Source organism: Platalea leucorodia (genome assembly GCF_965183815.1).
Source record: "Platalea leucorodia genome assembly, chromosome: 4".
Lineage (NCBI taxonomy): Eukaryota > Metazoa > Chordata > Aves > Pelecaniformes > Threskiornithidae > Platalea > Platalea leucorodia.
Window position 1 is genome coordinate 87,284,942 of NC_138826.1, and position 27,823 is coordinate 87,312,764.

A 27,823-nucleotide genomic window follows, 5' to 3' on the forward strand; every position below is an offset into this window, starting at 1 on the left:
AATAACTGAAATGGAGTTTTGCAATGTCTTAGAGATTTAGTCTCAAGCAAACAGACTTTTTTTTTTAAAGAAACAACAAATACATAGCAAATTTACAAACACCTAATCCACAGTAGCTTCAGCATCTCATATGAACTACGATAATATAGCTGCTTTCAGGAAAAACTTCCCAAAGAAGATACCAATTAAAAAAAAGCGGCAAAATGAAAATATTTACCATCATCCAATAAACTGCTGGACTGAGCTTAAAATGGACTAAAACCAGAAGACTAATTTTTCTCTGTATACATGAAGACTGAATGTGCATAGCTAGGAACAGCTGGGAGGGCAGGACGGCTATCTTTACATTTACAGCACCTTTACAGCGGTAAAAAACTTTATTTTTAAGTTGTTACAGCTCCTTCTGGACATACTACCTGCTCCACCAGTTCTGGTTGAAACAGTTATGGTAAATAATCATTTGCTGCTATATGCTGGCAAAGGGAAACTGAAGACTATCACACTCTAACCCCGACTACATACAGTCAGACACGACACCGAGATTTTAAATCCTAGATAAAGGACCCACGTGCTCAGGAGCCCGGCATTACAAAGTAACACTTCTGGAAGACAGTCATGGAATAAAAATATTTCTACAATAAAACCATACGGACAGAACTCCGATCCGTTGGTGGGGGAGGAGGGAGGCAGAGATGGTCGCCAATACCGTCCCTCCTGTGACCTCAAACCAGGAGAGACACTTGAACCCTTGTCAAGCTCTACTGTTTCATTCAAGAACACTCGGCACGAATCGGCGGCATGTAAAAATCGTTAGGTTACCGAATTATCTGACTGACAAGGGTTTGTATCCAGCCCGGGGCAGGCACCCACGCCCTACCAGGGCGCAGGCCAGGAGAAAGGCCAGTAACGTCTACGAGCACCTCGGGGACACGCGGCCACGCAGACGGGACAAGCCTCCTTCCTCCAGCTCAGCCTCAGAGCCTGCTCCGCGGAGGCCAACCCCCGGCCCCGGGGCTGCCCGCCTCCGGCGGAGAGCGGCCTCTTCCTACACGCAGCCCGGAGGAGAGCTGGGGCGGCGTGGGACGCGGTCCGGCCCGGCCCGGGCGGGAGGCGCCGCGACGTGCCGCCACACCCGCCCGGGGCAGGGCCAAATTCCCACCCGCCGGCTGCGACCCCCTCCCGCGCCCGGCGCCGGGCGGCGCAGAAGGCCCGCGGCCTCCTGCCACCGCCAAGCCCGCCCGAGGACGCGACCGCCCGTGTCCGCAGGAGTGGGCCCGGGCTCCGTGAGGAGACCCCGCGCCCGCGCACCGCGGGGAGGAAAGGCCCCCGCCCGGCCACGCAAGGGCCCGGCCGCCCCCTCCCGCGGCTCCCGCCAGCCAGGGCGACCCCAGCGCCGGACACGGCGGAGCCGCCGAAGGGGAGAGGACGGCAGCCATGGCAGCCACCGCCGCCCGCGGAGGCCCCCGCGCCCAGCCCGCCCCCGTTACCTTGCCGCTCGGAGGCGCCGCCATGTTGCCCTACGAGTGTTTATGATGACGTTGCGCTCTTCACGTGCTTCCCCCGCCGCTCCACAACAACCCCCGTCAGCCCCTCCGCGGCCGGCGGGCGGCGCAGGCGCACTGGGGCGGCGACGCCCCCGCCCGGGCAGGGAAAGGCGCGATGGCGACGGGCGGAACGGCCGGCACCGGCTGGGGGGCGGGGCTCCGGCCGCGGGGGGCGGGGCCAGGCGGGAGAGCCCCGCCCCCGCCGCGCGGGGGCTTCCGCAGGCGGCGGCGGCCGCTCCGAGGAGAAAATGGCGGGTTTAGCTCCGTTTTCCAAGGGCCGCGCTCTTTTTCCCTGGTCTTTTCGCTCATTTTGAATCCCGCCCCCCCCCCCCCCCCGCGCATCTCCCTGCGAGACTGGCCGGTGCCCAGCCGCGGGGAGGCGGCTTGCCCCTGGGCCGGGCGGGCAGGCCCCGCGGCCCGTCGCCGGCCCGCCCTTGGCTGGGCGTCGCGCTGCCCGTTATCGCCCCGCATAGGTTTAAGAGGGGGTTGCGGGGGCGAAGAGACGGCGAAGGACGAGGCAGCAGTGAAACGCTTGTGCAGCAGGGGGACCACAGAACAGCCGGCGCACCTGCGGGGAGAGCGGCTGTGGCAGTAAGGAGAAAAGGGGGGATTTTTTTCCTCACTCTCAAAAGCTTTTTCTGAGCCGCCTGAGACTGTAATTGCAATTTGAGGACTGTTGAAAATTTGATACAAAACACACATCGTATTCTCTCTAGTTGTTTTATTTCTCTTCCCGCCGTGGCACGGTGTATAAATGTAAAGGAAATACTGGCCCATGGGCACCATTAAGCTGCCCTCATACCCATGGGCCGGATTTTTATTGCTAGTGAAAAATACACCACTTTGGAGACGATGGCTTTCAACACATAACAAGTTCATATTCATCACAGGATAAAGCCAAATCTTAATTACAATCTCATCAATGTTAGCAAATATTCAGCATTCATATGTGTACAGGTTTATAAAGTGAAAGAATTCTCCTGCGGATGTCAACAGGTTTTGATTGGTCTTCTGTGCCTGGAAAAGCATACAATGCATGGTACTACTTAAATACAAAAAAAATTAGCTTTCACTTAATCTCTGCAACATTTGATCCTGCTGAGAGCCATAAATAAAAACGGTTTTTAAGACACTTGTTATATTCCAACACCTTATCATAAAATATTTTGAGCAAACAGTATGTCCCCCAAATATTGTTTATTTGAAACAGATGAATGAGATGCTCACAGGGAAACGACTTGTTACTCTGAAGGAGCAAAGGTAATTTGGTCTTTTTTGTCTCATAAAATGGCATAAATTGCTTCTGACTTCTCAAAAACTCATTTGGCTAGGTTAACACCCATACTGTACTTTTTACCATGGGAAACCAGATTTGCTAAGTCTCGATACAAATACTGATTTGCTTCAAAGTTGTGAGAGCCTGTTGTGACTCTCTGTGTATAAACATGCATAAAGATGAGAAAATAAAACTGCAGTGAGAACACAAGTCCTTGTAGTAATATCTAAGTCTGGGAAGCTGTATGGGTGTAGCAAAAATGGACAGCATAGCTATGGTGGTCCTTTTCTTTGAATTTAGTAAGAACACAACTGAGTGTTAAGGTGAATACAAGGAAGAAGGCTACACAGTGGAAATGCATCACCATGAATGAATTGCTTTGAGAGGTTAAATTGCCATTTGCTGTCTTCCATACCCACGCTGGTTTCATCTCATTTGTTCTCCCATGTGTTCATTTTCATCCTTTCCCTTTCTTATCACTTTCCTTTCTTTCTTTCTCCTTGCAATATAATCACAGTTTAGTTACACACCCATGTGTAATCCTATTCCTCTCTCCACTTCCTTTTCATCTCTCAGCTCCCTGAAGTCTGCAGTGAACACTGTGACATCCTTCCCTTAGCTCCATTGCATGCTCTCATTCTGGCACTCCATTGAAACTGCTTTGTCAAGGTTTCTTTCAAAGTTCTTTTCCTAGGAGAAGCTCAGAATTCAGATTCCCATCTCAGCTTCGTTAGCCTATATCACAATCTACAACAGACTCCTTGAAGTCTGCCCTCTTCACCAGTATGACTGCCATCTTCTAGTTCTCCTGTCTCTTGGACTTGATCATTAGCATTTTCAGTCAAAGCCTCCCTCTCTTTGTAGGTAATTGTGTCAATAAATATATATTTATCTCATGACTCACTGCTTTATTTTTACTACAGCCATTAATCCTGATCCAAATTAAAATCTTTTTTTATCATCTGCAGGCAGCTAACGGACAAGATGGTTTTATCCTCCTCCAGACTCTCTTGGCACCCATCTCTCTCTTCAATATCAATACCCATCTGTCTCCAAGGCCTACAGCTTGGTTGATGCCTTAGTCTTAGAGATCTCTCTGGATTCTCTTTCACATTATAGCTAGCTCCCTTGCAGACTTTTTTCTTGTACAGCAGCTCCAAAGCATAGCTTTTCCTGTCTATCCACACAGCTAAACATTTTTTTCTTTTAACATTCTGTTTGCTGACACTGACCAACACCATTTTAATCTATTTGGACTCCTGCAGAATGCTTTTGCAAGGGTCATTCATCTAGCCCATATCACTTTAACCCTCTCATCTAGCTCCTTCTGTCCATCTACCAACTCTCACCCTTCTCTAGGGCCCAATATAAAATGCCCTTCCTCATTTTAAGGAAGATTACCTCCCACTCTCACTCACTGCCAAAGATTCAGCTTCCACATCAGGTCAACTCAGTGCTAGACTTTGCCTATTATTTGTAAAATTTTCACGCAAGAAGTTGTATGGAAGGCTTTTTCCTCAAGCTGACCTTTCTGCAGGGCAAAAACTCCCTTAGAAGTGCACCAAGCTGTCTCATTATTATTCTTTAAATCCTGTCCTCCCTTTTGCTAGAAAATGTATCCCAAAGATTGGTATCGAGTAGATGGTTGATGAACTAAAACCACCACTGATGGTGCTGACCACTACACTGTCTCATTGTTTCCTTGTCTGTTCTGTGTGTCTGCATCCACGTGTTGTTTCTTACTTATTCTTTCATTGGCAGCAGGACTGGACAGAGTCCTTATTTTTCATATGATCATAAAATAATTTAGGTTGGAAGGAACTTTTGTATGTCATCTGGTCCACCTCGCTACTCAAAGCAGGACAAATTTAGTAGTTGGGTCAGATTGCTCAGGGTCACTTTTGCTTTGTGACAAGAGTGTATGACCTCTTGGCAGACTCAGAAACACAACTGCAGAGGCACCCTGCAGTCAGCTGTGAAGCATGATTCTCAGCTGAAGGACTGAAAGAGGGACCAAAACCAGTACATGGGAGTTAGAGACATGCTCAGTGTGACACGCTTACAGAAGATCCTGCTCTGAACAAGACAAGTGTTTTCCATTTTCTCCACTGCGGATGATTGAAAAAGCTTGTTTATTCCTGACTCAAATGAGGGTTAGTGGCTGCTTTTCAACAAATGTGGTCGTTTAAGGGAAAGGCAGTTCAAGAGATTGCTATTCAAATTCACTTATTTACCTGAGTTAGAGACCAAGCTAAAGAATCTAGCACAGCAGGATCTTGTTCCTTTATGAGATTTTTAAGATACTACAGTAATACTACTACTAAAAGTTTCTTCTTTCAGTGTTTTCATCACATGCTAATTAACAGTTAATGACAGTGTCTCTGTAGGCTCACTGAATGCTAACCTGTGCTCCTCTATACATTTTCCCTTAAGCTTCCAGCATTCCTGTATTCATTTGTACGGTCACTCAATGAGAACAGAAACTGAGTGGGAACTGGAGAATACTAAGGTGCAGACTCCACGTGAGATGTGAGCAGTGTGGAACAGATCCTGTACATCTTTTGTGAGGGGAGAAGGGGTTTAATACAATGGGTTTATATATCTATACACAAAATCAGAGTTGCTTTGCCAAACATGGAACTACAACTGTAAATAACGGCAAAAGTGCTCTTCAGAAGAAGGATGGGAGAAAAGGATCACTTAGCAGGGGACAGACTAACACAGAGAAAGAGAATAAATTTTTGAGAGACGGAGATGTGAAAATATCCAGGAAATAATGAATTATTTCTAAACTGATTTTCTTAAACTTACTGTCCTGGTTTTGGCTGTTAAGAGTTAATTTAATCTAGATAAAGATTATTTAGTTTCTAAGGACTGGTTATTGTTGCCAGACCTGTGCTCGGTAATCAGTGTTTGTACTAGGGTGTTGTAGCTCAAAACCTGACCAAAGGGACATAACTATTTTCCATTATTTCCTAAGAAAAGCAGGAGCTAGGGCTTTGGAGACTAGACTTGGAGAAGACAAGAGGTATAAGAAAGGTACAATTTTGAAAAAAAAAATTGACCAGCAAATACTTGAACATCCCTGAAGCTCAATGGAGCCTGAATGCTTACAGAAGCATCATGGAGTTCTGGATAAGCCTTGAGCAAAAAACATGGGAAAACAATGACCTGACTAAAACCTAGCCTTAAAACATTCCTGATCTTTGGATCTAGAATTGTGCCCAGCCCTACTCAACATGCAGTTCAAAAGCAAGATATTAGAATGAAGAAGCTCCTTCAGTCTTCAAATATAGACTTTAAAATGTACAAGCAGATGGGGCCATCGTCTTGCAAATATACAGGTACACAACAAAAGCAACATATAAGTAATTCTGAAAAATAGCTGTACAGAGAAACACTGTATGCCAATGGAAGAATGGTTAGAAACATATTTATCTTTATTTAAAGATATTTTAAATCTTTGATTCTCGGGAATTTCCCAAGAAGCACCGTAACAGAGGAAAAGATAGCCTTCAAAGGTGGTGAAACAAGCCCAAATGAAAAGCTTCCACTCCTGTTGTGCAACCAGAACAGGGAGCAGCACAGCATTACCTGAAGGAGCTGTCAACTAAGTAAAGAATTAAAAGCTAAATCCCATTTGTATTACTGCTGGGCATCAGTTAATGCTTACATTTCCGAAGTTAATAACATTTTGTTGGAAAACATCACAGGACTATATGGTACCAGAGTATATGTGTAAAGTCATTGGAAGAGTGCCATTCATACAGGGCAAGGGACTAATCTTCAGCTTGTCATCTATTTAAAGCATTAAAATTCAATACATTTTTTTCTCATCTGGCCTTAGGACCACTCCAGTCCTTGGGAATCATCCATTACTCCCAAACACAGCTTGGTATCAGTCCCACTGAATTGCACCCCTGAGTTTGAAATTAATTCTCACTAAGTGATAGTCCTCACACAACCACCAGGCTTGTTCTTTCTATTTCTCAGAGAAGTCTTCTCTCAGAGGTGCCTTAAAGTCAAGCTTGAGACTTTTCAGGCTTAGCATTGAGACTTTACTTTCTTTTGAGGGAGATGTGTTCAATGCAGCTCCCTTCTCCTTCCACCAGACATAGGAAAGGAGTTTCTGCTCTAAGTTTCTTTCGTGAATGACCAACAGGTCCCACAGGACTCTTCCTGGGTTTCCTGTCCTACCATGCTGCTCTCTGTGTCCCAGTCACCACTTGCCTCACTGTCAAGAAGGCAGGAGTGTTTCAGAGACCTCTCAGTCCCACGGAACAATTTACTTCATGAGACATACGACCACTTTCTAGCTAGTTGCCCAATCTACCAGACATCCCTCTTGGGCCCTTCTCCCTTGTTCTTTTGTAAACTATCATTGCATAACAAGCATATCGTTATTCAAGATGGAGAGCAAAATGACTCTTTGCTATCAGGTTGTAATATCACAGGATCACAGAAAGGTTGAGGTTGGCAGGGACCTTTAGAGATCATCTAGTCTAACCTTCCTGCCCAGAGCAGATTGCAAATGAGATTGCAGAGCAGAACAGATCAGATTGTTCAGGGCCTTGTCCAGTTAGGTTTTGAGTGCCTCCAAGGACAGAGACACCACAACTTTCCAGGGCAAGCTGTTCCAGTGTTTGGCTACCCTTAGAGTGAAAAAGATTTTTCTTATGCTTAAATGGAATTTCTTGTATTTCAATGTGTCCATTTCATCTTGTCCTTTCACCACTGAGAGAGTCCAGCTCCGCCTTCTTTCCTCCCTCTCATAATGTATTTTTAAATGCTCACAAGATGTCCTGAGCCTTCTTGAGACTGAACAGTCCCACCTCTGTCGGCCTCTCTTCGTATGACAGATGGTCCAGTCTCCTAATCATCTTTGATAGCCCTTCACAGGCCTTGCTCCAGGATGTCCATGTCTCTCTTGCACTGGGGAGCCCAGCGCTAGCCCCAGCACTCCGTAAGTCTCTCACCAGGGCTGAGGGGAAGGATCACCTGCCTCAGCCTGCTGGCAGTGCTCTTCCTGATGCAGCCCAGGATGCCATTGGCCTTCTGTGCTGGCTCATAGCCAACTTGTTGTGCACCATGACACTCGGATCCTTCTCTGCAAAGCTGCTTTCCAGGCAGTCAGTCCCCAGCCTGCAATGGTGCATTACGTTATTTCAGTTTACAAACCTGAATAATGCACAACACCAAGTTCCACAGGCTGACATAGTGCTAGCAGGTTCCTCTCCCTTCTCCATAAGCCCATTAAGAAAGCGATAGGGCAGTCTGTAGCTCTCTGCTAAAGTCCAACCCTTCGCATGCTACACAGATGGGAATCTAAGAAGGAGGGTATCTTCAGCTTGGTGGCTCACTCTTCATTGGATTTTAAGCAGCCATCTGCTCTAATAAGGAATCTTCTGCCACATAAAGGCAGTCAGAGCACCCCAGCCAGCACTGGCTGCACAGCCAGAAAGTGTTCCTGGCTTTCCTGGGGTTTCTGTTGCTGTCACAGCTGCAAGCATAGCTATTATTGCTATGCCAAGAGCTGCAGCAGCTGCTATTGTTGTTGTTGTTCACACAGCTATTTCAGCAGAGTTCCAAGATCCATTCCTGTATTCAGAAGTGTCAGCTGCCCACATGCACAACCACATGAAAACCTGGCGCGCACAAGACAAGTGCGGATTCTGTCAAGTCTCCATCACAGGCTTAATTTGTAAAAACAAAAACCCCACAGCAGAGAAACAAACAGTGCCAAAGATATCTTTCCCTTTGACCTTTTCTTCTGCTCACAGGAAATGGATATATTCCAAGCCTTACTTTGACAGATGCAACCAACAACTTTTCCAGGCTACTCCAGTTTGTCATGGATCACAAGCAGACAGTAAATGGGGTGCTGTCACAGGCTCTGGGTGCAGCAGGACACCCAGGAGGAAGCTGCAGACCAGGCTTCTCTTGAGTTCCTCATATTCTAAGAGGTACCAGTCCTCAGCCTGGATTATGTTATAGACAATAAAGGAGATATCCCAGGATTTAGCTGTCACATGCTCTTGTTTCCCACATACAAGAGGAAAAGGTAAAAAAAGAATCGTCCTGTCCTACTCCACAGTTAGGAGAGCAGGAGAGAGATCAGGCTCTGGCTACATCCATTCAAGTCAACCAAGTAAACCTGGGGTACTGACCCACAGTCAGCCTTGATGTTTAATCATCAGCATGCTCTTTTATATAGCAATAGCCCATATCATTTAGGTTTCTCATAGACTAATACCTAGACGCAGCATTGTGAACAGCACAGCCACTGCAAGCAGGCAGCATGTAAATATGATTTAAAGGGCAGAAGAGGACTTTTGCCACCTGGATGAAAGCTATACTGTGCCATTTGCTCATGAGGCCAGAGCTCCTTATGTACCCTGGCCTAATTTCTTTGCCAGTAAAAATGTAGCCTCTGGGACCAGTTAGGATCTTCTCTACTCAGTAATTGTCTCTACCTCAATGTAGAAACTGAGAAATAGCCTTCCTAACCTATTCCTCTAAGAAAACATAAAAAAAAACTAACCTGCACAAGTAAAGCATGCAGGTATAGTAAAGTTCCACGCTCAGCTGCCTTCTGCCACAAGGTCAGGCAAGGATAGGGACAAAGAAATTAAGTACACAGACTGAATTTAAAAGGAAGGAAATCCCTTTCCCCACCAGCATTTATTTGTATTTAGAATGTGAAGGCATGGAGATGTAACAAGACATGAAGGCAGTACAGCGGATGATGAGCTTTCTTCAAGTACTTGCACTATGTCACGTTTTGTGTATCCATAACCACAGCTGTGAGTTCTTGTTTGTGAACCTGATATTTTTTTATCTATACATATCAAGTATTAATAGAATTCCAGAATATGAAACAACCCAAAACATACAAGATTTGTCATAAGAAAACATTATGGTTGGTACAACTGATCACAAGTTTACAATAGCTTTATTCTCTCAGTGGGACAAGAAACTTTTTTTAAATATAAAAGAAACAGAGCAGATACCAACATGAAATGCTCTGCATTTGTCGTGCAAGGAGAGATTCGTGATTGCATCAGCCTCTACAGAGACTAGTTGGAAGCTATCCGAGAGTGATGACTAAACAGAAAATGATCTGTTGTTTGCCAGTCAGCACAGACTAGCATTGCCAGAGCTAGGAATGCAGAGAGCAAAGACAAATAGTAGTAACTCCATCGCTTGTACGTATGCGTTACACCACCAACAACCGGCAACATTTCCTGGAAAGAGCAGGAAGCTAATGGAACAATTGTTTTCGCATAAGGGTAGTCAATGCTGTATTTCATCCCAGCTGTTGAGAAAGCAATGCTAAGGATGGGTCCGTGCTACTGACACAATACTTCCTGCTTTCTCTTAACTTGCCATCATAATCCACTTCAGAGATCGCTCCACTTCCCAAGCTGAAATCCCTAAGTCCCTGAAAAAGAATCAGTGTCCCATGGTGCCAAGCACTGCAGTATTCACATTCTGAAAGGATGGTCAAGATTCCTCGAACGCCCTAATCAATTTAGTGTCAGTACAATTTAGTGTCATTTTAAGCCTCAAACCAACTTCTCTAACCAGTATGGGCACACCTTACGATTGAGGATTGTTTTGCAATTACTCTATATCACAAAACAATGGGAGAGTAGGCTGGTAATCAGAGGTACATTGGATACTCTGCTTCCTCTTGTTATCTGAAACATTCACCATAGGACTCCGATTGCAGGGTGTAACTACATGCAGCACACTTGCTCTTCACCATTTAATATAGACCCTGTAATGAGATGCTGACAGTCCTTTGGAAAGGCTAAATCTGCGAAGGAACTACATTTACTCTAAAAAGCTCTTAAGATTTTAGTTTCTTGACCAAAAAAAAAAAAAAAAATCTCACCAAATAGAAAATACACTTCCTGACACAAAGATAGCCGGATATAGCTACTGACTTTTTAAAAATGCAAGTGAAAGGGCTAGGAACAGCCAAAGCAGGAACTGTACAAACTCCCTCATCTTGCCCTGCGTTTCCTGTTGCTTGCTGTTTTCACTCAGTGTCCATCCAGTTCAAAAATCACAGCATCAGCTGAACAGCAATTTTCACTAGGGGAGTGTGCACAAACATTCATTGTGGAGGTACAACATCATTAAGATACAAACACATAATTGGTGGAAAACTCCCAGTCTTGAGCCTTGGTTCCATGTCCAACTTGTTTTTGCTGCTCCCTTGGCATACAGGCAGTGTGCCTGGGGCTATCATTAAACTGTCAAATGTGGTTCAACAGCAACTGCTTCTTCCTCATCAACTGTTCTGGGCTGCCAAAGACCAGTTTTGAGAATCCAAGCTGCATTTTGATGGGTCCTCGCTCACACTACAGTCTGTGGGGTGTATGCTAGCATAATGGAGAGCAACCTCACTGAGCCTGGTTTGGCATCTTAAAGCCATCTTTCATCACATCACACTCAGATGAGTTCAGAAATTTGTTATTGTGTTTGTAACATAAAACACCTGTGGTCTCAGTTTTTACCAAAATCTCTTTGTAAGCCAGGCCACTGCCCCAGCCTCCAGTAATTCAGGGCCACTTTATTAGACTGTTCATCAAGTTTCAAGTTCTGTGACTTACTAAAATGTAAGAGAGAACAATTTTCAGATATGACAGTAACAAGAATTTCCAGCTCTGTTCTCTTGTATTGATTTTCAATACACATTTTTTTTTCTCCTTTTTATTGATCCATTTCCACTTACATGCATTTTCACTTTTAATATTAGGCATTGATAGACTAGCAGTCATGCTAAAGAAGTTCTTGTTTCCCTAGTTGATTGATCATTTGGAATTAATTTATCACAAAACTATCTTAATGTAAATGCACTGGTATATAAAATACTCTAAGACGTATTTAAGAACTCCACCTGCAACAACGCACTGGGAAAGTTAAGGTTTGTGAAGCCTCTGCTAGACACTTTTTTTTTTTTCCCAAAATTTTTGTCCACAAATGCCAAATGGAATATTCCTACAACATTTGACAGTGTCAAATTACCTGACACTAAAAATGCTCTCCTTTTCAGTGTTGACTTTTGCCCTGCTAACATTTTTTCTGGGTTCAAAGAAAACTATTCTACTTGATTGACCCTGATAAGCTCAATGACCTTATCTGATGAGAAAAATCCAGTAAGACAATCACTGTAATGCCTGTATGATCAAATAGCACTGACAGCACTTAATTCTTTAGGTATCAAGTGCTTTCCTCTTCTCTTTCCACTAAGATAAGCCTGATTAGGCAGTTTCCTAAGTTTCCTGTTCTGAAAAAGAGAAACTACTTGTTCTCTTCCACTGTGAGTCCCAAATTTGTTGACCTTTCAGAATGGAGTGATGGTTAACTGGAAGAAGGGTCTGGAATTTAAGTTTCAAAAGCTCAAAAGAGAACTGTAACATGAATTTGGATCTGTCACTGGATATCAGCTACTTGGCAAGAGATGAGAAAGTAGTCCTTTCCCTCTCCAATCCTCTCAACTTGGATTTCTTCTAAGTCACTTCCAACATCCAAGAATCAGGAGTGAGGTACCAAGGTCACAAGGACTCGCCATTAAACTTCCAATACTCTCTCTTCACTGGTTTGGAGGCAGGCTGTGACCAATTGCTGGGGAAGATTGTTGCAATGCTGATACTCATCATCCTTTGTTGTCATACTTTCAAATTGCATTGCTTCTGGGTGATCTACAATGAAGTATTAAAACCCCTTCCAAGAGATCAGTGAGACGAGATACACTGAAAAAAAATGACTTGTCAAGAAGTAAGAAAAGCCCCTCTTGAGAAAAAACAATGTTCTCAAACTGAGAGGAACTGGGTATTACTGCTGTAGTCCTGTCACCGCCTAGAAGAGTTAGAGAAGCAAGCGGAGAACATGTATGTTTCCTTTCTTGTACAGGGGGATCTCCGGCATGGAGAGTTTCCTGTAGTAGTAATTCACTAACAGCAAGGACCAGTGCAGCCAACAAGCAGGAAGAGAGGGACCGAAGCCCTCTCTCCACGTTCACTCTGCAGCTGCATCGGGTCATGCTGCTTGCCTGAGTGCACAAAGCAGTGGAAATAGATGGAAACAATTATCTTTGCAGTCTATCTTTCAACATCCTGGTATCGAAGAAATACAATCAAAAGCTCCAAACTGTCCAGTGGAATATGAATGAGTACACCACTCCTCCCTACAGTTATAGGCATTATTTTAGGGCTGCAGAACATGCCAATCAATTGAAGGTATGGCCGAGTTTGGTAAACTTAAGTCTTGGGAAAAAATTAAGAATCAAAAGAGATCAACTTGAAATAAATTTTCATTTTGGAAGCAGAGCAATTTATCATTTTAATCAGATTACAGTAAAACTTTCTCCAAGCCAAAGCATTTTCAGTTATCTTGGACAGAATCATACCTTTTTCATAATGATGACAGTTTCATATATTCTCACTTTTCAAGCCATTTCAAGACAAGAAACATACCAGATTCTCCACAACTCTCAAAATCGTTTCTCCATCTCACTCTGCTCAATACGGTGGCCAATGACAGCTCCAAAAACACAAGAAGGAAGAGTATACATTGTTGTTATTTGATAGAAGAAGCCTAAACTCAGTAGACAGCTACATCACTGAGATGCACAGGTTTGTCCTAAATAGAGGAAAAATCCTGGTGTTGAGCAGAATCCCCCAAAGAGCAGCATGAGCAACAGTGCTCAGCACAGTTGAAAGAGAGCTAGTTTTGGGGCTGTCCTTGTTGAGCTTGTGCAGCAACTAGTGCCAAAGATCTCGATCTTCATCTGCAACTCCTTGACACAACTGTAGTAAAAGTTATCCTCACTTCAAGATATATTTCCTGACTTGTCAGGAAAAAAAAAAATATCCTAAGCTTTGATGCAAACTAAGATTAACAAGTCAGTTAACTGTAAGTAACTCATAAATTAGCATATTGTAATGAAGTTTTAAGTAGGTTAGTATTGTGTCTGAAAGTCTGTTCAGTTAGTTGTATTCTGTTTAGTGAAGCAAAAGTGGTATTTCACAGAAGGAAAAACAACCTAGGAAGTAAACTTAAGTCTTGAATTAGGCAACTACCATTACTGAGAAGACATGCTAGCAACTCCACCAAGAAACGGTGAACTCTGCACCTCACTCAGCAGCCCACTACCAGCACCTTCAGTTTTTCTTACTTGCCTTTTTCTTTCTACTTTCTTCCTTCCACAAAAGCAGAAAAATAACAGAGAGGGGGCTGACTCCAACTCTCTTATTCCCATACTCTATCATTCATACCACTTAACTGCTTTCAGCTTGCGGAGATTCCTGACCTCCATTTGTCCCCAAGCAGGCCTGCCATTCCTCTTACCTTCTTTAAACTGTTTTTCTCTGACAGCACCCAACATTTTCAAGGAACTCCATTTGAGCTCCAGCCACCTTCCATGACCTCATACCTTTTTGCAAATCTTGTTTCATCTGGCTTGGAATCTGAAGTAGAAATTGAATTACTAGGTTCTTCAAGAGCTGTAGGCAGAGGTACAAGTTAAACACCCAGAACAACCGAAGTGGCAGGATAAAAAAGGGCTAAGGGATACTTTTTAACAGCAAGAATGCCTGTCCACAATGTGTGAACATTGAAGAAAAGCCTGTAATCAAGGTAACACTCAATTACTTGACTGCTTCAAGAGACCAGCCAATACAGTTTATCTGGACATTGGATGTCCCCATTTTGGAACCACATGCGAGATCACTGCAAACCAGGTGAAGTCACCGCCCCTAATCTTTACAGCTAGTTACACTCATCTCCAAGCACTACACATCTGAATTTATTAGTGTCCTTGTCTGAATCAGTCTATCTGGTCTTTTATAACTTCTGAACTATAGTCTAAGTGCAGTAAAACAGTGTCCATAAATAACTCCCAATAGAGATTAATGCAGCAGTAAGTGAGTATTTGGACTTTCATTTGTTAGATTTTATTTCAGCAAGGTTCCAGCAAATGCAAGACTCTTGAAAACCAAGCCACACCATAGTAGTACCAGGTTACTTGAGTAAGATCCTGCTCAAATATAGAAAACCAAGCTATCTGTGCTGTCCTATGTATTTAATGCAAAGAACACTCAAAGATGCTTTTCCCTGGAACTGTTATATTTTGTTTGCTGACTATGAATAGCTTAAGTCTTATGTTAATCAGTCTAAACAATCCATAATGTTTTTACTTGTGTCTTGGAAACCAACTTCCCTGACTTCATGAAACTATACTTTTTTTTGTAAAGCAATATAATGATACCCTGCTAAGCACAGGTTTTAAGTTACATAAGGTCTACCCAAACTGCAGCTTAAACAGGAAGGTTTCCAGAAAGTATTTTTCATGCTGTAGCTTAAGTAAGAAAAGTAACTTCTGAGAATTTATTAAAAAAAAAAATATATTTTGCTAATAGCAACCAGAACCTTTTTAATTATACAAAATCGTAAGCTTCTTTACCCTCACCTAAGTTTCCAGTAGTAATAGTTTTAGTTTTGTAAGAGACTTAAGAGTTAGTATCAACACGGCTTTCTTAATTTTGTAATTGACAGAAGTCAAAGAATGCCCCTACCACAGAATACACTAAAGAAAAACTCTTTAGCTGCAGGCAGAAAAATACATTCTACACACTGCTGCTACTTCAAAGTAGTCAAACGTAACATTCTCTTGGGTAAACACCTAGTATTAATTTCCAGACCAGAACTGCATCTGTCCACTCCAACAAAGTGGAGAAAGCTCTGCTCTGAACACACATACTCTGGTGTAGGTAAGCCCTCATGACTCATCTGCTTATCAAGTCTAGTTGAGGCTAGGTTGTTTGGTTGTTTTTTTCCCCCACTTCTGCAAAACATGACATTTGAATCAAAGCAGCTGCCACTCCTATTATGAGGAGATTCCAGTCTTGAACAGAGTCTTGCCAGTTTCACTCCTTGTATCAATATTGTATCACTTACAAGACTGACTTTCATCTAACTGTATGGATTTGAAGGTACTGGTTTTAAATCAAGCTGACCTGTTTTTCAGCTTTGGCAAGGCTCACTGTTAAGTTAGATATAATACGATAATGTTAACTTAATGGTGTTGCTACATATACACACGTATAATCATGAATTTTAGATTCACACCAAAGCTCTGTGCAGTCAAGAAACTTTATCTTCACTAGCATGAAAAGATCACTTTTGTCCATCATGCATACAGTCATGTCAGAAGAGCACAGCAATGGTAGCTTAAGAGAAAGTATCTACACCACAGTTTAGGCAGAAAGGGAAAAAAATGCACCAGGACCAGTCTGTATCAAAGCCATCTATTATTTCAGAGAAAATAAAAATCAGACTGAAGACAGCACACTTCTCTTACACGTCAGACTGATTAGTTACTACTATTACTACTCCTTTTGTGCATCGGAACATACCCACACCATTCAATGCATTCATATGCAATACTAATTCTACCCTTCAGAAAAAGGAAGGCCAAGGAATATTCTATTTTGTCATAGACATCACCTTTACTGTTTTTCCAAGCATGACAACTTAAGTAAAAAAGTCAGAGCACAAAACATTTTGAAGTTTCAGCTACCACCATTTGTGTTTCTTTGATAGTAGTTTATACACTTTTTGTGAAAACCCTCCTCCGAAAACTTAAGTGGGCTTCAAAACGCTTTACAAGAGAAAGAGCAAGTCAGGACTAAGTTCAGTTCTGTCTAGTATCTCCAAAGTTACAATTACATCTGGCAAGTTTCATATCTTCCATTTAATCACTCCAAATCAGAAGCAGTTCTAGTTAATGCCAATTCATTGGTTCACTCAAGCCCTGCAATATGGGGGGGGGGGGGGGGAATTATGCTCATTAATAGTTTACAATGCTGTCTTGGGACACAAATGTATTAATGCAGCTTAAGAGTTTTCCTTGCATCTGGTTTACTAGCTACCAGACAGATGAAGGCTAAAGTTGCTTTGACTTTCTGGGGATATTCTGAGGCCAAAGTAACTGCAGAGGTAAGAGATATGCATGCGCCAACTGTTTTAGCTGGGAGTGAAACACCTCAATATTAAACAGCAGTCTAAGGAAGCATTCTCTTCCCGCTAAGGGCATACTCTAAATACTGCTGCTTGCCAGAAAAGGCTTTAAAAAAATGCTGTAGCTATGAATGTACCAAAAAAAGCTGTTTTCAGGTTGGGGGAATAGAATGAGCAATTCAACAGTACACATGAAAAGCTTGCATCTTTCACTGACTTATTCACTTCACAATCACTGACAAGACTGATGTACATATTTCTGCACCTGCAATTGTAAAAGCAGATAAAATATTTAATACGTAATTTACAATGTATTTTACCAGCTTGGCATACAGGATGAACAGAATATATCAAAGTAGTTGACAGTTATAGGCTTGTGGAGGCCCTGCAAAAATATTACTTCAGATATCTGCTAATTTAAAAAAAAAAATCAATTTGCATTTTAGAAGTGATACAATTCAATCTACCACAAAATACAAAGAGCTGCAAAAACGTATACCATTCCAACAACAATGTATATAAGTTATTAAATAATGATCTGATTTAAAAGAATATAAATGAAGCCTTTAAGTAGGTCTTTTCTACATGCATATTATTCCTCATTAAAGAAAAATATGTAAAAAGGCCATTGGTAATTGCTTTGTTAACCACTGTAGAAAATGCCAATTCTCTGGTCACAGATGCCACTAGTTTAGCACTTAAGGTCTCTGCAGTGTTACATGTGATTATTTTTAAATACTGTTAATTCTATTACTCCATTGGTAAAGAATGCGTGACTTGGAATATGGCAGTCTTCATATTGAGAGGGCAGTGATGCACAGTTTTATAATTATCCAGAAGAACAGCACCCTCCACTGCTCTGTACTTGTGGTTCATCATCAATGATCTGTACACCTCGCCTTGCTATTCCTGACTGACTGGAACCATTGCCTCTTGCTCTTTCATCCACTTGAGCAGTTTCTATCATTCCTGTAAAGGAAGAAATCTATTAGATTTTATTGCACTGCATTTTTACACAAGACTGAGATCTTAATCTATTTGAGTTACATGCACAGAGACAGAGTTCAGCAAGACTGGTTCTATTTATTATGCAGAATTAAGTACTCAGGTATCACATGGCATAGCTGAAAGAACATACTTAAATCATCTTCCTAAAGCACCAAACATTCAGCAGCTCCTGTTGACTAGGGTAGACCTTAGATGCTCAAATGTTTTGGAGTTAGTGACTTCAAAAGATACATTTGCCCATCCATATCAAGAACATTCTGTTAAAAAAAGCCCCAAAGAAGAACCTCCCCACACACACACCACGCCACCCCCCACAAAAATCCCCAACCTGCTCTTCAGACATGCAGGTGAAGTTTTGCTTAAATTCTTGTATCTAAGAACACAACGAATAGGACAACTTCCCTGTGTTGCAATGCTTTTATCCCGCATTCCATGATGTTTACCATTTGCTTAGACTGCTGTGTAAAATTTGCATCATTAGAACTTCAAGTTCATGATTTGTAATTAACATCATTTGAGAAGATTTTTTAAAGAGGTTGAAAGAAGGTTTGAAGCAGGCAGTAGTGAGACCAGTCACATGAAGTTTGATTTCAGGTTACTATTTATGCATGCTGAGTGAACCAGCAGTCAGTGCTCCAACAAATGACAAAAAGACATTTTTGGAGTACAGCATGAATTTGCAATATTTTAAGCATCCATACATCAAGCTTCCATAGCTGTTACAGTACACAAGTGGCTTGAAGTAGACTCAGATTAAGTCAGTTCTTGGTAATAGTTTACATCAAGGCTTTTCTATATGGTTTTAAGCATTCTGAAGCCTTGAGCATTTTGTGAATGAGCTCTTTACCCACAAAAGAGAAAATACCTACTTTTACAAAGGTCAAGAAACAGTTCTTCAATTCCTTTGTTCTGTTTAGCTGAAGTATGATAATGTTTTGCTCCAACAGATTCGGCATACCTGTAGGAATGCAGATACAGAACTTCATTGTACTAAAGGACTCAAATCTTTCTAAGCAACTTTACATGAAGCAAAAAGATGATCACAAGAGGTTTTATTCCAAATACAGAATTAATCAGTGAAATCACATGCTGATTTATGTAAAATAGGAATTCTGTGGTTAAAACTGCCATGACTGATGAAAAAAACACTAGATGAAATAAAGGAAGTTTAACGTCTAGAAATGCATTTAAACTGCAAATGACTTTAATCATGTACAACTCTCAAGTTACACTTTGGTCAGTAAGGACATTCTGTGACTCAGATACCAACAGAACACTTAACACAGCAGCCAGCTAGGCACTGCTGGTTTATGCCTGCCAGTTGTTAACAGCATCACAAGTTTATTACTCCAGCATAATCTTGCTATGACTGTTTCTATTAATAATTGGTGTGACTTACGTTTCTGCTTCTTGCACTGAAACATGTCTCTCTTTTTCCAAGTCTATTTTATTACCTGTTGGAAACAAGTTAATCTTTCAAGTCTTTGTACTCCAAAATTACCCAAAAGAAAGCAGTCATGTAATCATTGTACACCATTGTATTCTTACAAGCTGTCCCAGTAAAGACGAACTCTTACACAGGTCTCAATTTGGAGCACAATGATGTAAGAATCCCCTTTCACTCAAGCATTTAAAGGCAACGAAGATGAAGTTCGACTTCTGTACAGAGATCAGGATAGCTAAATACCTCCATATAAGCCACCAATTCAGCCTTCTGCTTCTCTTTTGTAATTTATGAGCAGCTTATCTGTGCTGCAGAGGTAGTTTTTGCATAATATCCATACATCTTGTCCTCCTGAAAGTGTTTTAACCACTAGATGCAATTTTAAATCTAAATCCAGTATTTCTGCTGCATTCTGTTTGCATTGAAATATCCAAGCTTTAAGACTCATTCCACCGGCCAAGCACTTGATTATGAAAACAGACTAGCATCCAGTCTATGCCACTGAGAACAGTAAAAAACATGACATTTGAGTACTTGCAAGAAGGATAATACACACTTGAGGTTTATGTTTCTCTTCATTAAACTACAGTCTGCAGGTGTCTGTACCATGCACTTCCAACACAGTGTGTCATTAAACAGCTTGTTTTTCAAAACTAACTCTTATTTTCCTCAATGTGATTTACTGAAACTTCTAGCTCCAACTGAATTTTAAATATGAAATTAACCTAAGCTTTACCCCTTCACATGTACAAGCTGTCAAAGCAGTGTTTGGAAGATGCTATTCATCAAAAAAACCATTTCCAATTCAGTCATTATAATCACGTTACGAGGACTTACCTACTATACATAAACAGATTTCATTTCCCAACATTTTTCTTAATTCTTTAACCCAGTTTTTTACCTGCAAAAAGAACAGAGGTAAGTTTATTTTGACTTGATATATTACTACCTTAGGCATTGTGGAACTGACCCATTTCTTTCATTAGCTGTTTACTCTAAACTTGAAACAAACATGTTTAGAGCAACATAGATGGACAAAATATTCTTTAGATAGCTACACATGGCTCTTGTTCAGTATGTTTCAGTTTGCAGCTGAAATTAAGAGCAAATGACTTAAATAAAATGGTTCAATTACTCCAGAAATATAACTCACCACACTTGCGTTAGCCCCACTCCAAAGAACAAGTTCACTGCATTGGCCACTTTAGGTCAGGCATGAGATCTTTTATCAACGGGCACTTACTGACAGATCACAAATGGTACTTTAAAGGTAGAGGTACCTGAACTGAGTTGTTCAAGTTAGATTATAACAGATGTTTGCTTCCTGAGAGAACAGATGGGACAAGAGTGTCAAGTCAGCTGATGGTAAGGTATCTGTTATCAATTCTGTTGTCATGCTTTGAAGTTGTATGATCCCTGCATTGACTTAGGGACTGCTATTTTAAGGGAATTTAAGTTGTCAAGAGAGGCAATCACTTCAGGAACCTAAAAATAGTTAGGATACATGATACAGAGGTAGTTATGCAAGAACTTCTGCAAATTAACCTTCCCTCTTTTTTCTGAGAATTTAAGTGTTCTGATATCACAGAATTTTACTAAGTAGAGATCAGCATGAAAACACACAAGTTGAAGTAGTACTCACAAGCCATCACAATTCTGCAGATGGGGCACAAGAGTTTAACTGCTAGCACAAGTGCTTTACTTGCCCTACATCAGGCTATTTAAATTACTTAAGCTGTTGTGGAACAATACCCTTATACTACTTCTATCACTGCTAACCCAAGCCTTGCCCATACAACCACAATTTCTTAGTCCTCTACACAGAAGTCCTACTGGTTTTGCCACAAGCTGATCAGAGACAGACTCACTTAGGAAAGAGTGTCACAAGTTTTCAGCTGGAACATCCTATAAAGTGATAAGCACTGATTTGACACAGGATTGGAAAAAACCTCACCTGGTCAGACTGATACTGCTGTAAAATAATTAGCCATCAAATTTCAGGTTTTGATGAGGATTTGAAGTCTAAATATCTATTAGCACTGAGAAAGTAATGTTTCCACTATTGTGTATTGCAATTTCAGAGTTCGCAGATCTGTAAAAGGTCATGTCACTTAATATCTTTTAGTAATTTGGTTTATACAGTAGAGATCAGTATTACATACTATCACAACAGTACTGGTTTATGTTTATAGCCTGTCACAGGTAACTCACATCTAATTCTCTGGTGTTCTTTGAATAACCCTGCTAGAACTTTAGCAGACTGAAAAAGTCAGCCTTCAAAAGAAGGCTAATAAGGCGTATAGTTCCATTATATGCTCTAAATTTGCAAATGTAATATATATATAGCTATTGCTGAAAACAGAAGATTCCCATTTACACACTTGTATCACAGATTATCTTTCAATCAGTTTACATCTCACAGAGGTAAAAATCCATCCAGTACCTTTTGAAAAGAGTCTTCATCTGTTATATCATATACTAAAATAGCGCCATTAGAATCCCTGTAGTAGATCGGCCCCAATGCATGAAATCTTTCTTGGCCAGCTGTATCCTGCATTTAAAATATAGTTGTTACCATTTAAGACAAAGCAAACAATACTTCAAGAAACTCCAAATACTTTGAAATTTTACTTTATTAAGAAGTGCCTAACATTTGAGCTCTAGTCAACCTCAGTAATTTTTCATGAAAATATTCTGTTTAGCTAGGAGAGGGAAAATAGGAAAGCAAACATACCCATATTGCAAGGTTTACTCTTTTCCCACCAATATTTAGCTTCTTTGTAAGAAAAGATGCCTGGAAAGCAAAACAGATTAGAGTTAAGTTTTGTACACAAATGTCTCATTTGACTTCAGATTAATTTACTAATAAAAATATCTGAATCAATAAAAGACAGATTTCTGGATCAAAATAATCTTTAAGCCAGAAGGCTGAGTCAATACTAAACCAGTTAGTCATTTCACTATAGTTTGCCAGGAGTCTGTTCTAAATAAATTTGGCTTAAGCCAATCATTTACTACATGTTTTTGCTGAATGATTTGGGAAGGATAAGACAGTTGTGTGGAAACAGTCTGAATTCACAACACTGATAAGTCTAAGCTGAACTCGAAGCGTTTCACAAGAGTACATGAAGTTTGGGTAGGAACTAGGCTAACAGGATTTTTAATTTGCAGGAATTAAGTGAAGTAGTTCACTATTAGTGAGGTACTAGAACAAATAAAATAGTTCGAGTTTATCACTAAACGTCTCAGAACACTAGTGTTCTGCAAGTTTCCTTGTCTGTATCTTTTCCCTGTGGGCCCTGAAGTGAGCCCACAACTCTCCCCATCCTTTTCTGGGGGCTTTTGGGGGCAGTGGTGTTGTTTGCTTGGAAGGTTTTTTTGGTTTGGTGTCATCCCCCGTCCCCCCGCCCCCCGACACTGAAAAAAAAAAATAATCGCAGGAGATTGTGGCAAGGGTATTTAGCATTGAGCTATTGTACTTGCTCTCCGTATTAAAACTTGATGAATTTGTACTAATTAAGTTTTAATCTACCTAAAGTCTTAGGCCCCTAACCAAAAAAGGAGAAACAATATCCTGTATCAGATACCCTGTTTACAGGCAAGTTTGTGTAAAAAGCTTGCCCGATAACAAGATTGGAACCTGATATTTGAAGTAGTCACGGTTAGTAATGAGCAGAAGGCTTTGTGAACATGCTGTGAGAAACAGTCAATACTCTATTACAGATTAAATGCTTCATTCTTCTTCACTGTGTTCATATACTTGAAGAATACTGTTAGCAGGCTCCATTCTTGAATTAATAGGTATGGGTAAGTTTGGCATATTTACCACCAGTAAAGTGCATTTTACAGCCACAGTGGCAAACATGCCAAAGACAAACCACTTAATATCTACCTTTTAACACACACACAGACCCCCCTTCGAGTTCCATTTGTCTCATGGAAGAGCAAGGTTACTATTCTGCACTCCTTCTGAGGTTAGAGAGCAAAAAATAACCAGGTAAACAGGAGGACTATGCAGTTTTTAGAAATCTGGGGGGAACCCAACATGGAAGGAAGAGCCTTAACTACTGTTTTGAGATAGTTTAGGAACCTAGTTTAGGAAAACAGTCAGCTGCCAAGAGTGTCAAAGTCTTTGAAATCAGCACAGTCTAGACAGCATTAGGTAATTACACACAGAAGAGGAGGATTCAACATTTTTTCTAATCTCCCAAGAATTTATCAAATTGCGTATTACAGATTTAAGTCTGAGTTGTGACAACTTATAGTTGGTAACTCCTTTCCACATTGTTTTCATTACTATGACAATTCATTTTTTCTAGGACCTTCAAAAACCCACATATATAGGACCACAGTTAATCCAAAGATAAGTGATCTCAAACAGCTCTTTGAAGTAAGCTACTAATTTTGGTATTTTGACTCTAGTGTCTTATGACTGGTCTGAAGAATACTTGCACACTTAGAAGGAAAGGATAATGCAATTATAAAGAGCTAAAACTCCATTCTCTTTTTGTGCCTGTAAAAATCTTTTCTTTCCTTTAATTCTTTCTTCTAAGAGCTCAGTTTCACATGTTCATCAGGTCCTGTTCGGAGCTGATAAAGGGGCCCAAGTAGAACACAAGGAAGGCCCAGCTGGAAAAGATTCTCTTGAAAGTCACTGAATAAAAGCAGGTGTATGTCACCTGCCCCTTGACTGCTTCATCTTCAGAAGCAAGCCAGGCATATGAACACTGCATATAGCACTGAACCTCCTTGCGTTGTCCCCCACCCCCCGCTATCTTAGACAGCCAAGACACCTTTTCCAGGTTATGCAAAGTCCAGCAAAGAAAGCGATCAGGATCTGCATAGTATGATTAGCACCGCATCGGTGGCTCTCTTGGGTTGGATATTTTGCAGTCCTCCACACATTTGAAAGATTAGTACACAAAAGTTGTATTTATCTTGAGTGATTAACTAACAGAAAGTGTCTACCCAATTTGTTTTAAAAAATAGTTTGACAGTAGGTTTATTATTGGAGCAATTCCAGCACAGTTCACTTGTTATCAATTTATAGCTTACAATTACTTTATCAAGAACACTGACCTCAATATTTCAGTCAATGGGAACCAATTCTAACTGTCCCACCAAGTCTGACAACAGGTTATGGATTGTATTCATTGCTTGCAAAAAAACCCCACCTTTCCTGCATCAGCTTTTCCACATTATTTTAGATAAATGTTTTATGTGAATCAGTAGCTACCTTCATTTCAATTTGCAGGTCATCAGTATCTTAAGTACATGACTTGAAGCTAACATAACTACAACAACACAAGCCAGCAGCCTCCTAACCTCAAAGGAAGTTCCAGTTCACCATTTCCCTCTAGCTAGCATTTAGGGAAAGGGTGCAGGGAGAGAAGAGAAGCAGTTCCCTTTCACTAAAAGCCTTCTGTTACTAGCACAAAAGAAGCCCTCCTATATGGCCGTACACAGGCTAACGTCACAACAAAATAATACTTAAGCGTTAGAATTCAGACAGGAAAGCATAGATATACATTAGCCAAAAGATTCACACTGACCAATTTAAAGACTTCCTATGCTCCCCCCCATCACTGGGCTCACACTGCAGGAAGCCCCAGCCAACACCACTAAAAGTTTCCAGAAGGCTACAGTCTCACCACCCTTTTTGTTGCAATCATATTGGAATAAAGCACTACACAGTACTTTCTTTTCTTTAAGTCAGAGATTACTGTGGATGGAGAGCCTCTTGTCTCAGTATCTAGTAGTCTTTTCATATGATTCATCACTGTGGCTCCTTTGCTGAATCAAGAGCTAAGTAATTATCTAATTTTGGCTTTATTGGAACAAAAGGAATTTGGTGCAATACTTTGAACTGATGCCATGAAACAAAGCCACCATATCAGATTAGGCCTTTAATCTTAAAAAAAAAAAAGGATGTTTTGCAAAAATGTCACTTCATAGCTTAAACAGATATCCTAGTTTCACCTTATCTTGTTTTTTAGGGGATTTTTTAATTTGCTAGCGGAAGAACTTACTAAAACTTTGTTCTAGAACTGTAAAATGTAGGAAGACAAGAATAATAAAGATAATAGTTCACAAGTGCATGAGGTACAGTAAGATTCAACAGCAACTGACATTGTATTTTACAATCAATAAGATGTACATTGACTAAGGAGGCTCAGAACAGAAAAGCAATTGAGTTGAGAAACACCATGCAGTCAGTTAAAAGATACAGGTAGCAACCAGAAACCTAATCACAGCTGAGAAACAAAATCTCAAGTGTGAGCATGCGCTTCCACTCCTCTACAAGGGCACACACCCCCCCTTCCAGACAGCCAAAACTGAAAGCTCTCAAGCCACAGTATCTGGAGACATTTTCCTGTCAACATTTTGGAGCCATTTAAAGGTCCACTATGACATTTGTGACCCAAGTCTGTATTCCAACTCACTTTTTGCTTCTCATTTTAGGTTTTCCACTACAGATTTAAGGAACATGATTAACAAAAAAAACACCGAGCTGCATCACATGACAAACTACTCCACTCTTTCTACATGGGATATGAGAATTCAGCTATACACGATCCTTTCCATGCACTTTAAATTATTTTTTGCCCAGTGCTACACTTCAGCTGCAGCTCTGACACCTACAAGCTACTAATCATTTCTGTAGCATAGCAAATATCAGTTACCTCTGTGGCAATCAGAGCTACAATCAGCTTGCCATAAATGCCATACCATACCTAGTAAACCTACCAATAGATTAATCCAACAGTAGATCATGAACATAGGGTAATGAAGTTTAAAACATGTTCTTTTTAGCTCTTTATAGCAAAAATGAAGCAACAGTACTGTTTATGAAACATTCCCTGTGTTGTTTCCAGTGTATCTCTAATGTTTCTTTAGTTTTAAGGGACAGTTTCACTACTAAATACTTCTGAGATACCCAACCCACAACAGTTTTCCCCTAAATGCACAGGAATAGTGCACAACTACCCTAAGGCTCTTTTTTGGCATCACCTACTATTTATTCTGTACTTCACAGTATCTCAAAAGTAGTTCGAAACCCACTAGTGGCCCACGTGGTTGCAGGGTTTGTTTCTTTATTTACTAAAAAAAGTATTAAGTATTAATGTATTAAATACATTACAGTGCTATAACTACACTTCCATACAGATGCTCACAACTGCTAAGAAAGATACCGTGCAACTGGTGTAACTGCAAATAAAAAGCAGAGACATCTTAAAAGACTTAACATACAACCCACAACATGGAGTTTAAAACATGTTTTCTGAGCCCATATACAACATAAGCCTTTTCTTTTGTACCATGGGGTACATGCCACTCAGCACTAGTAGGTAATGAAAAAACATTACTTTCAAGCAGACGCCTCATCACATTTCGTAAGTGGAACATGACTTTTTAGTTCTTTATAAATTAGCAGACAGTACTACTGAGAATCAGGCCAAAATTCAGGGAGACAACGTGACAAGCAAGTAAGCCTTAAGAATCTTTTCTGTTATTAAATCATAAGCCTTAAACTCATAAACCATTTTGTGAAAGCTGTTCTCTTTAAACAGCAGTATTTAGGTAGTTCAAGTGTTCGGATTTGAGAACATGAGGAAGACTATAATTAACAGAAATGCAGCACATATGAAACACTTAGTCATCAGTCACTACCGATTATTACAATAACAACATTACTTTCAAATCATGCTTCCCAAGATTCAAATGAAGACATTCATATACGTAACTGGAAAAAAACAAACAGCATTCAGAACCGAAACCAGGCCTTTAAGTACTGAAAGCTTGAGCGCTAAGGAGAACAGGAAAATCAGCTTCCAGCAAACTCGGCAGGGGACAGCCACCATCTGAAGGGCGGCAGTGGTCACTCCGGCCGCCGTTAAGCGGCGACCGAGCCGGCGAGTACCGAAACCCTAGCGCCGGTTTCAGGAGTAACGCTCCCGGAGCCCCAGGGCGGAAGGGGCAGGCCGGTAAGCGACGCAGGGGCCGACTGGCACCGGCCAGCAGTCCTAGAGGGTGCGGAAGGGAAGGGGAGAAGAGCGGCGGACACCCCCCCCCGCTCCCCCCCGGCCCGGTAGCCCCGGGCAGGGTCTCCCCGCCCGCCCCCGACCCAGCCCGCACCTGCAGGGTGGTGATGTGCTTGTCGTTGAACTTGTTCTCGCAGTAGCGCAGCACCAGGGAGGTTTTCCCCACGCAACCCTCCCCGAGCAGCACCACCTTGAAGGAGAAACTGCGGCCCCCGGCCGCCGCGCCGGCCCCCGCCGCCATCCGCGCCCCGCCGCCAAACCGAACCGGGCCGCCGCCGCCTCACATCAACGGTCCGCACCGCGGCCGCGGGGCGCCGCCGCCACCGCCACCCTCGCCGCCGCCCACCGGGACGGGGACCCGCCGGGAGGAGAGAAGAGGGGAAGGGAAGGTGCCGCTGAGGCCGCGGGGATGGGGGCGCGGGGAGGGACGCGGAGAGACACAACGTTCCCCCTAATGGCGTCTTCTTCCTCCTACGTC

At 41.7% G+C, this 27,823-nt stretch overlaps 2 protein-coding genes across 3 annotated transcripts in view; both read right to left on the reverse strand.

The window, feature by feature from the left end:
- TBC1D15 (TBC1 domain family member 15) overlaps nt 1-1,642 on the reverse strand; it is a 38,079-nt gene extending 36,437 nt beyond the window's left edge. For both annotated transcript variants that reach the window (XM_082311223.1, XM_082311222.1), the window contains exon 1: nt 1,488-1,642. In XM_082311223.1, coding sequence (XP_082167349.1) covers nt 1,488-1,511 — 24 coding nt within the window. In that variant the 5' untranslated portion in view covers nt 1,512-1,642. The remainder of the gene's footprint in view (nt 1-1,487) is intronic.
- Nucleotides 1,643-2,697: 1,055 nt separating this feature from the next.
- On the reverse strand, nt 2,698-27,823 carry RAB21 (RAB21, member RAS oncogene family). The gene is made up of 7 exons (XM_082310664.1): nt 27,440-27,823; nt 22,038-22,097; nt 21,747-21,854; nt 20,141-20,204; nt 19,259-19,313; nt 18,729-18,817; nt 2,698-17,820 (listed from the first exon to the last, which is right to left on the reverse strand). The coding sequence occupies exons 1-7, from the start codon at nt 27,584-27,586 to the stop codon at nt 17,681-17,683; spliced, it is 663 nt and encodes a 220-aa protein (XP_082166790.1). The 5' UTR covers nt 27,587-27,823; the 3' UTR covers nt 2,698-17,680.

Coding starts and splice junctions, on each gene's coding strand:
- RAB21 (XM_082310664.1), bottom strand. CDS start 27,586: ATGGCGGCGGGGGCCGGCGCGGCGGCCGGGGGCCGCAGTTTCTCCTTC. Junction 20,205..21,746: donor ATGAAGACTCTTTTCAAAAG/GTACTGGATGGA, acceptor TTCTTTTTGCAG/GTAAAAAACTGGGTTAAAGA. Junction 18,818..19,258: donor TCAGTGCAAGAAGCAGAAAC/GTAAGTCACACC, acceptor GCATTCCTACAG/GTATGCCGAATCTGTTGGAG.